Source organism: Natator depressus, chromosome 13, assembly GCF_965152275.1.
Source record: "Natator depressus isolate rNatDep1 chromosome 13, rNatDep2.hap1, whole genome shotgun sequence".
NCBI classification, from domain to species: domain Eukaryota; kingdom Metazoa; phylum Chordata; order Testudines; family Cheloniidae; genus Natator; species Natator depressus.
The window spans coordinates 27,809,410-27,822,240 of record NC_134246.1 but is presented as its reverse complement, the minus strand read 5'-3'; the positions used below and the strand labels follow the sequence as shown (position 1 = coordinate 27,822,240).

The 12,831-nt window shown below is 47.5% G+C and overlaps 2 protein-coding genes across 3 annotated transcripts in view; both read left to right on the top strand.

Annotated features, from left to right (window-relative positions):
- ZNF341 (zinc finger protein 341) overlaps nucleotides 1-3,241 on the top strand; it is a 28,473-nt gene extending 25,232 nt beyond the window's left edge. Inside the window, exons 14-15 of the mRNA XM_074969777.1 lie at nucleotides 645-715; nucleotides 2,197-3,241. Of these exons, the coding sequence (XP_074825878.1) occupies nucleotides 645-715; nucleotides 2,197-2,708 (583 nt within the window). The 3' untranslated portion in view covers nucleotides 2,709-3,241. The remainder of the gene's footprint in view (nucleotides 1-644; nucleotides 716-2,196) is intronic.
- Nucleotides 3,242-10,085: 6,844 nt separating this feature from the next.
- Nucleotides 10,086-12,831, top strand: part of CHMP4B (charged multivesicular body protein 4B) — a 34,199-nt gene continuing 31,453 nt past the window's right edge. Inside the window, exon 1 of one of the 2 annotated variants that reach the window (XM_074969776.1) lies at nucleotides 10,086-10,503. In XM_074969776.1, the coding sequence (XP_074825877.1) occupies nucleotides 10,314-10,503 (190 nt within the window). In that variant the 5' untranslated portion in view covers nucleotides 10,086-10,313. The remainder of the gene's footprint in view (nucleotides 10,504-12,831) is intronic. The other variant, XM_074969775.1, reaches the window with a different exon arrangement.

Sequence of the window (12,831 nt, the reverse complement as noted above, 5' to 3'; positions counted from 1 at the left end):
TGGTCCCTAGGGGTGGGGGGCGTCTGGCTCGGAACGTGGGAAATGGTTGCCCTCACTGCTTGGGCTGGAGGGGTCCCCTACCCTGAAGGGAATTGAGAAGACATCAGTTACTATGACAAGAGACTGTACACAGAGATACATCCTATCTCCCAGTTAATGTGGAGTGAGATGGCTTCAGAGCCTTGGTAATGCTGGGGCCAGAACTCCAGCCATAGGCCCTTGCACATCCCAGCACCAGTGGGTACGTTTCAGATACAAGAGAGAGGCCCCTGGCATAACATGGTCTTTCTTCAGTGGCCTCAATTCAGTTGGCTTCTCCCCACTCCTCTCCCATCCCAGTCAGTTTGCAACATTTTGCCCCTGCCTCTGCCTGCAGCTGCTTTGAAGCACTGTTAATACCGCTCTGTGAGGGGACCCTTGACAGGCACCGCGTGACTTTCCAGTGGAAACCATGTGCATCCACATCGCAGCACTCATCTTGAAATTGTGGGGCCCCTGTCGTAACACCCGGTGGATACACCCTGAGCTCTCCGCGGCACATGGGTAGTGAGGGATCGTGTCTGATAGCTAATGTATGTACCTCTTTCTGTCCTCACCACCCCCAACCCGATTCAAGCTGGTTACTGGGATTTTTATTCTTACAGAAGCCACACGGGCTGTAATAAAGAGTTCAACAGGCCAGACAAGCTGAAAGCTCATATACTCTCCCATTCTGGTAAGTGGGACTGTAGCTCTCCCCCTGCTGCCCATAGCTGTGAATGAAAATGCTGCTTGAATTCAACCTAAGTGCTTAGAGAGCCTGTTAGGCAGGAGGCCAGTGTGCATATCTCCTGGCTTTATTTTTCAGCCAGAGCAGTAGTAGGGGTAAGATGCCTACGAACTGTCAAGTGAGTGGATTACTAGTACCCTTTATAGCAGTGAATAGTAGGACTCTTACCCTTCTCGGCACTGTTGCTGGATAACACTAGTCTACATTGATTCCACCCACTAAATACATTGTCCTAGAATCCATAGAAGCAAGAGATGCCAAATCCCTTATGAAATCAGTCCGCTCCATTCCCCGACAATGCAGGATTCTTCCCTGAAGGATACTCTCCTGCTTTGTGCAGCTATGACTTGAGTGATGAGACATCCACCACCACTTCCCGCGGGAGATTTTCCGCAGTCTAATGTAAGGAGTTTCCCATGCAGTAAAACTAATAGTGTCACTCACTGGTTCTGCAAGCAGCCCCTGGCTTTGGGATTTCTACCTCTGCTCCTGCAGGCCTACTGGAAGAGCCCACGTTCTGTTTGCAGCTGTGTCTAAGATCCATGCACATTTGAGGCTATACAAATAATAAACAATGTGGCCAGCTTGGGATATAGGAATTCTGAAGCAGAGTCAGGATATTAGGTGTGCTTATTTGCATATTAATACCCAGAATGCTGTTTCTGCCCCATACCCAATAATGTCCCCATATCAAAAGTAATCTCTTGGGATTCAGATGAGCATTTGTCTGAGTTCCACATCCACAGCCACACCCCTAGAAACAAGCTCCCAGGGAGCCTCGCAATTCTTGCCTGACAAGTAGCACAACTGTAGATCTCTCCCTCTCCTGTCTCTGTCACGTCCAGAGCCCTGGACAGAGCAGCTGGATGGAGTATGCACTGAAGATGCAACTGATGGGGGGCATCAGTTTGTTCCTCCAATGAAATTAAGGAGTTTCAAAAAATCAGTTCATTTTCTTTACGGTTCCTAAACCAGGCAAATCTTAAGTTTAAGAGCATGTGTTTCACTTTTGACTGTGCTCTTGTGCAATTGCTTTCATGGTATATTGCTCAACTCCCTTTAAGGGCAGGAGCAATGCTGTCCTTATGATAAACCCTGAAATTAGGGTTCCAAATCACTTCAGGCTCCAACCTGCCATACACATTCTCTGCTTATGTGCATTTTTTTAAAAATAGAAAATGAAAAAATCTGATCTCTTTGGGGGAGGGGGTGATTGTTTTAAGCAGTAAAAGCACCAAATAAAAGTATTTGGGGGAGCTTTGGGTGGGGATTTTTGTCTTGTTTTTGCCAAGCAATAGTTAAAAAATTACTCGGCTTTGAAGAGCAGACACAACTATTGAGCCCCGTTGCAGTGCGATTAATGGGTCCATCCACCCTGTAAGGAGGGTTCTGTAACTAAGCTCTTTCTCGTATTGTGCTTGGCTTAGGAATGAAGATCCACAAGTGCCAGTACTGTAACAAGTCCTTCAGTCGACGGGCCCACATGGTGGAACATCAGCGCTCACACACTGGAAACTACAAGTACCGCTGCCCCACTTGCAGCAAGGGCTTCACGCGCCAGAAGTATATGAAGGACCACAAGTGCCGGCTGAACTCACCCAAGGACAAAGAGCTTCAGATCAGGAAGGCCCAGAAGAAGCGGGGAGCTCGGCGGAAGGTGGGCCTTCCTCTTCCCGGCCAGCTGGCCCTGGCAGAGCTGAAGGACAGTGCAGAGGGGGAGAACCCCCGGGAGAGTAGCCCCAACAAAGAACAATTTCGGGAATCAGACGCAGTCCTGTCCATTGTGGTTGGTGGGTCGGCAGCTGCAGATTCGGACCTTGTAGTCCCCGGCCAGCCCAGCAGCATTGCTTCCAGTCTTGCCCTGGCAGAGTTGCAGACTGGCACAGATGTGCCGTGCGCCATGCTGGCTGTCCCCGTTTACATTCAGACTACGGACTGATAAAACTGTGACCTGTGTGTGCTTGGTGAGCGGTAGGGGATCCGCATTTTCTTCACCCACTGCTGGGGTGGCCAGACTCATAGTGAGATGGGCTGAAGTGTCTGGATCACAGTGATACAGAGATCAAAACTCTTAGGGATGGAGATGGGTAGGGGAGATAATGACTTTCATCTCCACCTACCAAGGTACATGACTCCATAGAAGCCAGTGATGGCCAGCAGGTCTGGAGGGGAATGGTTACATTTTCTTGTCCCCGTTCAGCACTTGTCAATGCGGGGTGGGGTGACGAGGAGCCCTGAATCAGGGTGGGAAGAATGGTAGAGACCATGAGCAGAAAGCTTTGCAAATCACCATCTGCCCCATTTATGTTTTCATTGTAAAATCCATATATATGGGGATATATATCTATATATATATGCCTATATATGGGGAGGGGCATGTCCAAGTGCAAATACATGATCCTTCCTCTGGAAGCAAGTGCATCCTCATATCCTTTGGGAACATTGTTCATAAATACCCTAATAGACACTGCCAGTGTCTCTCTCATCTGTGTGTGTTAGCAGAAAGGCTGTATTATCTGTACTGGGTGTGTATAAACACGATGGCCCTGATGCTGCAGCTGCTCTGCATGAAGTCAGGGGATGGCCAGCAGCTGCGGCGTTGTGCCCACAGTTGTGTGCCTGAGTGCATGTACGTGTGTGTTCTTTTCTTCTGTTTGAAGTTCTCACCGCGATGGTCACTGTATTTTAGCTCTTCTATGTCACTCTTTAGCCAAGGATCTCAAAATGTCTTAGACACAAATGAGTTAATCTTCACAACAGCTAAACATTCCTCCCATTGTCCAGCAGGGAACCACAGCACGCAGGTAAGTGAACTATCCCAGCTGACACAGGAAGTGCAGAGCTAGGGCTTGAAGCCAGATTGCCTGACTCCAAGTCTGCTGGTCTACGTGCTACCCAGTGCTTCTCCACGCTTTCCCTCAGAGGTGCTGGAACTAGGGATGCTGGGGGTGCTGCTGAACCCCGTGACTTGAAGTGGTTTCCATCGTACACTGAGTTTACAGTTTGGTTCAATGGTTCTCAGCACCTCCACTGTACAAATTGTTCCAGCATCGCTGCTAGCTATTAGAATTGCAAGATTTGCGGCTGTTATCAGACTGGCCAACTCCACAATCAGCTCCAAGTTGTGGGCAGCTTGTTGGAAGCTCAGTGTGGCAGCCAGTGAAACCCTGGAGCAGGTGTGTCGTCTCAGTGCCTTATGTTACTGTGATTCAGCCTTCAGTCCAGCACTTGGTCATTGACTGCATGAACAGTGGTTCCTTCCCCACTCCCCTTCTTCCTCACCCCCCTGCATGTGACTGGAATAATCCTGACTTGGCAAATATATTTCTCCCCCAAACCCCTACCCTCTGCAAAAAGTCAAGTGGTTGTTGGAGGAAAACATCTATCCAAAATGAGAGGAAAGTAGGGGCCATGGAACACGTGGTGAATGAATGAGCCCAGAAATCTTCCTCTTCCTGCTAGGACCTTGTAAGGGAAGGGGAGATGTGGTTGTGGGCTGCTGTGTTTTGCATTAGTTTCACTGCTTTGAGCAGATGTGACAATGTGTTGATGGGGATAGCACGGCTATGGCAGAAGGTGTAAACTTCTGAGTAACGTGAGGCCAGCCCTGTAGTTAGTGCTCTGTATGGCCATGGGAGAGACCACGTTCAGTTGCCCGCACTGACTCCTGCTCCTTGCACCAGTGGAGCCCTTCACTCCATGGGGCAAGAGAGCTTCTCCCAACCCTCTGTCAGCTGCTCTGATTATGGATTTGGATTGATGAGCACCAGAGGGACTCCCCTGTCGATCCTTCTCTGACCCAGAGAAGCTCAATGCAGGCAGGTGGAAAATTAATTTAAAATGAACTTAATTTAGTGCTGGTGAAGGGCCACATGGAGAGCACAGGAGACCAAAGTTCCGCCTCCACAGAGCAGGTAGGACGTGGGCAGCAAGAGCTGCAACTCCTTCCCTCCCCGACCTGCTGGGATCCCCTCTGCAGATGAGTTTCCATTGCCCAGCCAGTCTTCAGCCTCCTTGTTGTTCTGACAACAGCAGAGCATGCCTGAAAGAGATACTTCACTTGCCACAGACAAGGCCCTGATCATTAGGAAGGAGAGCTTGAACGAGAGCTCCCTCTCACCTCTTACCCTGTCCTCTTTGGGATTAGCTCCTACACTAGATTCTCCATTGCTTAGTCTAATGCCATTTTAGATTACTCCGGTGCTGGCACTTCCTTCTTGGATATCTTTTCTGTGCTGGGGCCTGGATTCAGAGTAAAAGTCAATTGGACAACAGTCAGCATTTCCAGCAGTAAGGCTTGGCCTTGTCAGCGCTGCAGAATGCCCAGGAGCCTGTAGGAAGGCTGTGGTGTTGCAGGCTCTCATTTTGGAGATGTCCAGTGTTCAGAAAAGCTCCTGGCAATGACGTTTCCTTCCCCAGCCTCCTTCTTGTCTTATACATGAGAAGAGCTTGTAGAAAATCTGCTGAAATGGTGCATAAGTTTCTGACAACCAGAGCAGTAATAATAATGTTACTGTGCAATGGTCTTCTGGACCTCACTGACCACGAGCATCCTGTCCTGTGTGCAGCAGCTCGCTCACAGCGAGTCGTTCAGGGATGTCCTTCCTGTCTCCTTGTGATGTATTATGCTAAACTAGAGGCAGTAATGCACAGACATTCTAGATAGAACATAGCTGTCTTGTGCATCCCAGGGCAGCCTGTGTAAGATTGTTCCCTCACAGCACATGCTCCAGGGCTGAGTGACGGGATGATGCAGCCTCTACCCCTTCCCTTGGGAGACTATTGCACAGTCTAATGCATCTCCTGTCAGGGTGTTTCCTGCTTCCCATCCTACAGGTTCCCTTTGCTCAGTTTCATCCTCCTGAAGTACTCCCAGTGCCCACACAACCTTTTCGGTATTTCCTGCTGCTTTTGTCCCACCGCCTTCAAGCATTTTGTAGGAAAACTTTTCATCTGTTTCAGAGGCAAGATTTTATTTGCCTAAAAGTTTGTTTGAAATACCCAGCTTTCCAGACAGAAGAACCACCACCAGGAAATGGTTTGCTAAATATAGCCTGCTTTCCCTCTCTATCTGCCCACATTGTAAGGCGTAATTATATGGCCGTTAGCACCTATTGCAGCATTACAGTCATCCCTGGTTTGAGACTGGTATGTGGGTGTCTCATTCTTCCTGTGTGTATTGTGGCAGCCCAGGGATGGCCTTCCATTCTATGCTCTGTTTTCAACCAGTTGTGATCGTAGGGTAGCCAGTCAAATGTTCAGCAAGATGCTAAAAGCAATTTTGCCCAATCTGCCTGTATTGAAAGTAATCCAGGTCTTAGAGAGACAGTACAAATAGAACTTCAAGTAACATAATTTTGAAAAGTCAGAGGCTGAGAGATTCTTCATTGTTTTTCACCTGTCTGTGTCTTGGAAAGCTGCCTTATTTTATTACCCTTACATCCAAAAACTAGCACTGACTTCCAAGTACCAGCTCTCCACCCAGCTTGGCTGGTATGCTTGCTCTTCGAGAGGGAAAATCTAAATGCTTAAATAGAGAACGGGGTTTATAGAGGTCTTGGAACAAGAGAGAAAACGAGCTGTATTTATAGTGGAGCTTCTGTCTCGGAAGCTCTGAGCATGTGAGGATCTTGCATGGCTGGTGGAGGCTGCGAAATCCAATTACGTCTGAGGAGAGACAATATGTGACTGTGTGTCAGAGCAGCAGGCTGTGCCATCTCTCAGGCTGCACAGTAGCAATCTGGAGCTGTGACAGCTGGTTCCACAAGCTGCTGTAATGTCCTGTTGAGAATCCCTCAAGAAATAGGTAGATATAGGTGAATCCTATTTCCTTCTGCTGGACAGAGATAGAAAGATGATTGATTTGTAATTTTTTTTAAAGACGTTCTCATGTGCCTGCAGCTCTGCTGCCTGAAATTTAAACTCAAATGTTGAAAGAGATCTGCCAGGAAGAGACCATGGTTTACTTTAGAAAAAAGTCCTCTAAAACATGTGATCTTTAATTGTCTTTATTTTTAATAATATTCTGCATATATACAGAGGAGCAGTGAAGAGGGCACAGTGTAGTGTATTACTATAGGATTTTAAAGCCCTAGTCATGGCCAGGATCCCATTGTGCTAGGTGCTGTACAAACAGAACAAAAAGCTGGTCCATGTTATACCAATAAAATAAAAACCAGTAGGATCTTATTAAAGGGGAAAAGGCAAAATGCCACATTTACTGTGAATACAGAAAGAATTATATAAGCAGTTAGTTATAGCTATAACATTCCATTCAATTTCATATTTATTCACACATTCATTCACACACACACACACACACACACACACACACAAGTTCTGCAAAGTTGTTATCATAGTTACCAGCCTTAGAGTTGCTCATGCCAAGCCACTGGCCAGGTGGCCTGGACATGAGGAGGGAGCAGGGCCTTGTCAGATGCTCATCTGATGCTCCTGGAAGTTGGTTTGCAGAATCAGACCCCAAAGTTCTCACTTTCTAGAGTCCATTTTTATAGGAATTTCTTCCTATGCCAATCTATGGGAATTGCTGACATTCCTGACGGCTCCGTGCTGCCAGATGTTATCTTGCTCTTTAGTTCTCCCATCCTTGAGGCTGTTGGGTGGATTCCAGCCTGCCCTCCGGGGGTCCTTTAGTTATTTCCACTTGACGCCTTCTTCAGCCGATGGACACTGGATTCTTAGGCTGGCACCTCCCTGATCATTCAGTTATTATCCACACCAAGCGTCCATCCACATACATCCTCTATCTCTATTTTAATCACAATTGTTAACAAAGCGAGATGAATACAACAAAAGGGCGGGGAGTCTCTGGGTGCTGTTTCTGTTGTTACAGAGTATTGCTTTGAGTCTCTCTCTGTGAGTAAAAAGAAAAGGAGTACTTGTGGCACCTTAGAGACTAACCAATTTATTTGAGCATAAGCTTTCATGAGTTACAGCTCACTTCATCGGATGCTCTGTGAGTAGTTGTTGTTACAAAGAATTGCTTTGAGAACAGACTCTGTCTTAGAATGTACTAACACAATTAGCAGCTTGCAAGTTTCACACAGAGAGGGAGAGAAACAGTACCAAAAACCAAGAGACCTCTTAATTAGTAATACCCTGGAATTTAAACTATGGAGAATCAAACTCATTTGTGATTTTAATACAGAACTTCTTTAATATGATCCAACATCCCTGTCTCCAGGAGCTTACAATCTAAGTGTAAGATAACAGATGGCTACACATGGAATGAGGGGAGAATACAAGAAAACAAAGAGACAGTATTGGTCAACATGCTACGCAGGGGTCTCCGTTCCTGTTCCCTCTTATTTGGTGTGACCTTGCTCAAGTTACTTAAACTGAGCTTTCACACTTCACTGGAGTTAGCAGGGATGAATACGAACCATTCTGTCAACTTCCCATCTGCAAAATGGGTCTAATACTTACCTCACAGGCATAACATGAGGATCTGATTAATGTCTTTATTGTGTGTAAGAACCAGGCAATTGTTAGTATTATTCTTTACATTGTGCCTTTTGTCCCACACTAAACAAAGTGCAATGTTAATTCTACACAAGAATTGTGTCCTCTGTCACTGAAATGCAGCTGCCTCTAGTGTGGAACATGACCACTTTTTAGCATTATAGTATCATTTAGGTAAGGCACTAAAAAGTATATACAATGAATGTGTCAGGGGAGTTGAAGGACCCAGCAAAATTGAAATTAGATCACAAAACTGGTGCTAGTGCCCCTCCAAGAAACAGGCACCGTAATGATTATACATCCTTAGGGCATCAGTGTTATGTCACACCTGAAGGATGGTCCCCTCCTACACCACCAACACACCCTAGCACCATCCTTGGACATTAATTCAACAGTGACTCACAAAGAAGATCTTCCAGGACCACTGTCTGTAGCACCTGCATTTTTCTGTGAAGTTTCTCATGGTATTATTGACTTGGCCCCAATCTGTCGGGACAGCCAACCTGACAGTTGTAGGTGGTCTAACTCTTGTATGTTTCCTATTACTATGGCAATATTAGAATGAAAGCTGGGATCTTTTATGTCCTGCTTCCTCCCCACCTGAAAGATGAATTAATAACTAGGGGGTGAACTCCCAGAGTTGGTGTGGTTTACCGCTCTCTCTCCTACCATTCAGTCTTTTCTGTTCTGCAGGGATAGGCTCCAAGCCTCTTTAGGGATAACTCAGTGCCATAATGGTGTTGCAAGATCAAGTCTATCCTTTCCTAATTCTCCTAGATTGGCTATGAAACAGTCCAGCATGGGTTGTCTAAGCATAATGCTCTGCTTGTTTTTCTCCAGCCACCAGTTATGAGGGCCTAGGCAAAGTGTGGTGGTGAGTGACGAAATGCTATGACAACTGGAGCTCTAGGAATCTTTGTCATAGATGAGATCAGAGTGGAGAAACAGAAGTAGGGGGGAGTGAATTAACCAAGAAGTGGCTCTTATTCAAAGTGTGACTAAACCCACAAAGTTTAGTACTATTCTGATTTACGGTTTGTCTAACCATAGCTGCCAGGAGTCTGCGGCGCGCCCCAGGCAAAGAAGGGGAGTGACAGGATGAGGGCAGAAGAAATTTTAGAGATGTCCAGTTAGTGGTTTGGAGAGGAGACCCCTGGAGTTACAGCATAGCCAGGGCCTGGTGGTCTGGGAGCCCCCTGGGCCCGAGCAGCTCTGCCAGGGCGCTGCTCCGCGCTGTAACACGTGTTAACCAGCCGCAGCCCGTGTAGACAGGTGAACAGGCTGCAGCCCAAGCCGGGGGTGTCCGAGCGGGCTCCGGTTGTTATGGATTCAGCGCCCCGACCCGCCGCAAGGGACCGAGCCTGGAGGTACCCGGCCCCTCGGTTCCCTGCCCTAGGCCGCTCCCTCCTGCCGCCCGCGCCCGGCAAGCTGCGGAAAGGCCGGAAGTCTCAGTGCGGTCGCTATGGCTCTACCTCTTACGTCACGAAGTTTACTACGCTGTGTTCATCACATGATGATGATGTAATGGTGGGTGACGGGGCGGGGGGGGCTCAATGTGAAATTCAGCTCCCTCGGGGTAACGTGAGCGTTTGAGACTACAGCTCCCAGCATGCACTGCTGCCCCAGGGCCAGAGCCGAGGTGGGGATTACCGCTCCCACCATGCATTGCTGCCCTAAAACGAGAGCAAAAGTGGGGACTACAGTTCCCAGCATGCAACGCTCTCCTCAAGGCGAGAGCGGAGCTGGGGACTACAGCTCCCAGCATCCCCTGCTCGGTTCGGGCCCCGGGCCCGGGGGCGGGGTGCCGCGGTGCGGGCTGGGAGACGTGGCGTGGGCGGGGAGCGGCCGTTGCCGTGGTGCGGAGTGACGGCTGCGGGCGAGGCGGTGAGTCAGGAGGGCGCAGCCGAGGCTGAGGTTCGGGGGCCAGTGTCTTCCGCGCGGCGCCGGGCGGGGAGCGGCTGTTGCGAGGTCTCGGCCCAGGGCCTCTCCGCCGTCCGTCTCCTTGCCCCCGCCGGGCCTGTCTTGCTTTCTCCTCCTGCTCGCTGCCCGCCGCGGCCCGGCCATGTCGGGGATGCTGGGGAAGCTGTTCGGGACGGGCGGCAAGGGCGCCGGGAAGGGCCCGACCCCGCAGGAGGCCATCCAGCGGCTCCGCGACACCGAGGAGATGCTCAGCAAGAAGCAGGAGTTCCTGGAGAAGAAGATCGAGCAGGAGCTGGTGGCGGCCCGCAAGCACGGCACCAAGAACAAGCGGGGTGAGGGGCCGGGGCGGGTGGCGGCCCGCCGCGCAGCGGGGTGGAGCCACTGGTCCGTGCTGGCTGGGCGCTGGGCTCTCCGGCGGTCCCTGCTCTGGGCCTTCAGCCCCGAGCCGTGGCTGTGCCCTCCTTCAGCACCCAGGCTGGAGTGCCCGTAGGGACGGGCCTTGGAGCAGGCTGGGCTGGGGATACCTTGGGGTCCCAAGGCCCTGGGCATGGCGTGAGAACCTGCCCAGAATATCACTTCCTTCTGGCCAAGGCTCAGCCCTCTGCTCTCACAGCCCTTGGCACGGGTGGGACTGTTCTCTGATCTGCGGTGGGGAGGGGCGGTGGCCACCAAAGTAGCTTTATGTCTGTCCTACTGATCTCTAGTCCTAATATGAATCTTGATTCCTTGAACAGTCCATCTTGCTGGTGGGTTATAGGATTAAGTTCCACACGCTATTGGCATTGGCTGCCCTGTCAGGTGAACTATAGGATCATTTCTTTTTAGGTACACTGGAGAGCGATCCTATCAAATGGTGACTTGTAGGGGCTACTTTCCCAGGCCTTTGTTTTATAAAGTTTCAATTTAAGTTCCATTTATATTGGTTGACTTACCTGCTACCAATGCCTGGAGACAGAACAAAACATACCACGGTCTACCCTCAGTTCATTGGACCTATTCTCTATACACTGTATGATGGAGTATGTTACTTATACGTTCTTTACAGCAGAAACTCTATATAAGTCTTTCTGTACAACACAAAACGCTGTGTGCATTTAGTAAATTTTAACCAGCATTCTGTATGTGCATGAACATTAGGGAAATATTTAGACTTATACTCTGACAGTGGACCTGTTGCTGACAGTGGGTCTCCCTGCACTTGATTCTGCAAATGTTCCACTAGTGTGGATGAGACAAAATTGTCTTCAGCTTCAGTGCAGTGGGACTTAACTGCTGATCTTCTAAAACTGGTCCATTTGAAAATGTAAGTATTCCTTTTTGATATGGTAGGTGTAAAACCCATTGGCGGTAGCATGATCTAGTGGTTCCACTGTGGGATTGGTTGTCAGGACTAGATTCTAGTCCTGATTCTGATTGTATCTTGCTGTGTGATCCTGGGCAAGTAACTTCCCCTCTTTTTGCTTTGGTTTCCTGCCTGGAAAATCGGGATAAAACCTAATAGCATTGTGAAACTTAATTAACACTTGTGATTTGAGATCCTGTGATAGAAGGCACTGTGTTTGTCCTTGAGTATTTATTGATCACTTTGTTTTAATAACTGGGTAACTAGGAGCTTATAAAGCTGTAGTAGACAAATAAAGCTGTAGAAGATCCCCAAAATGATTTTATGGGAGGGGGAGGTAAGTGGGGCTGCCATGGTTGTGTCTGAGGGGGCGGGAATCTGAAAGTGTAAAACTTACGCTATATTAACAAATTTTCATCTATAATGGCAATTAGGGAAGGGCAGGTTTTTAGCTTAGGAAGTTGTTCTAAAGTATACACTTTATCACGTGATGATTATGTCATGATGGGTGAGCGTGGCTGGTATAATGCTGACTTCTATTTCCGTGTAGAAGATAGCCTATTGGAATGTCAGAAAGATAATGCAGAGTTTGAGCTTGGGTGCATTACTGGCAGTGTCTTACAGTTGGGAAACTTAACTTCAAGTAACCAGAAAAGTACAAAAGCTACCTAGTATGCAGGTCCCTGCTGGTTTAGAGCAGACTTAAAAAAAATAACAGGTTAAATCAAAGAATTTGAAGAGATCTGTTCCAGGGTGGATTTGATTTAAATCAAATTGATATAAATCATGATTTAAATCACTAGTCAGGAAGACGCGATTTAATCATGGATTTCTACATAAAAGTGCATTCTTGTTGGTTGTTATAACCTTAATACATATTCTTCACAATTCAGAGATAGATGTAGGTTTCATTTTTAGAAGGTACACACTATACATTTTTAAAGTGATTTATTTTGAAAACTTTTCAGATTAGTTTTACAGCTATATCAGAAAATGAATGATTGTTTGGTTATTTCATTTACCAAAGGTAATTGCAGCAGATACTTATGAAGTCACTGGGAGGTGAACTACCTCCAATTCAACAAGTTAATCATTTAATATTTGGAGGATTTTCTTGCCATGCTGTATTAGGAGGAGAACATCACCAGATAGACATTTAAATTGTTCTATTTAACTAAAACAGTAACGTTATGTATTCTGTTGTTTTTTTTCTTCAACAGCAAACATATAATAATTTAACAAAAGCATATGCATTTTTGAATCTAGTTAAACAAGATTCAAGTTTTTTCAAATCAGGTTTGGTTTTGTTAAAATTGTT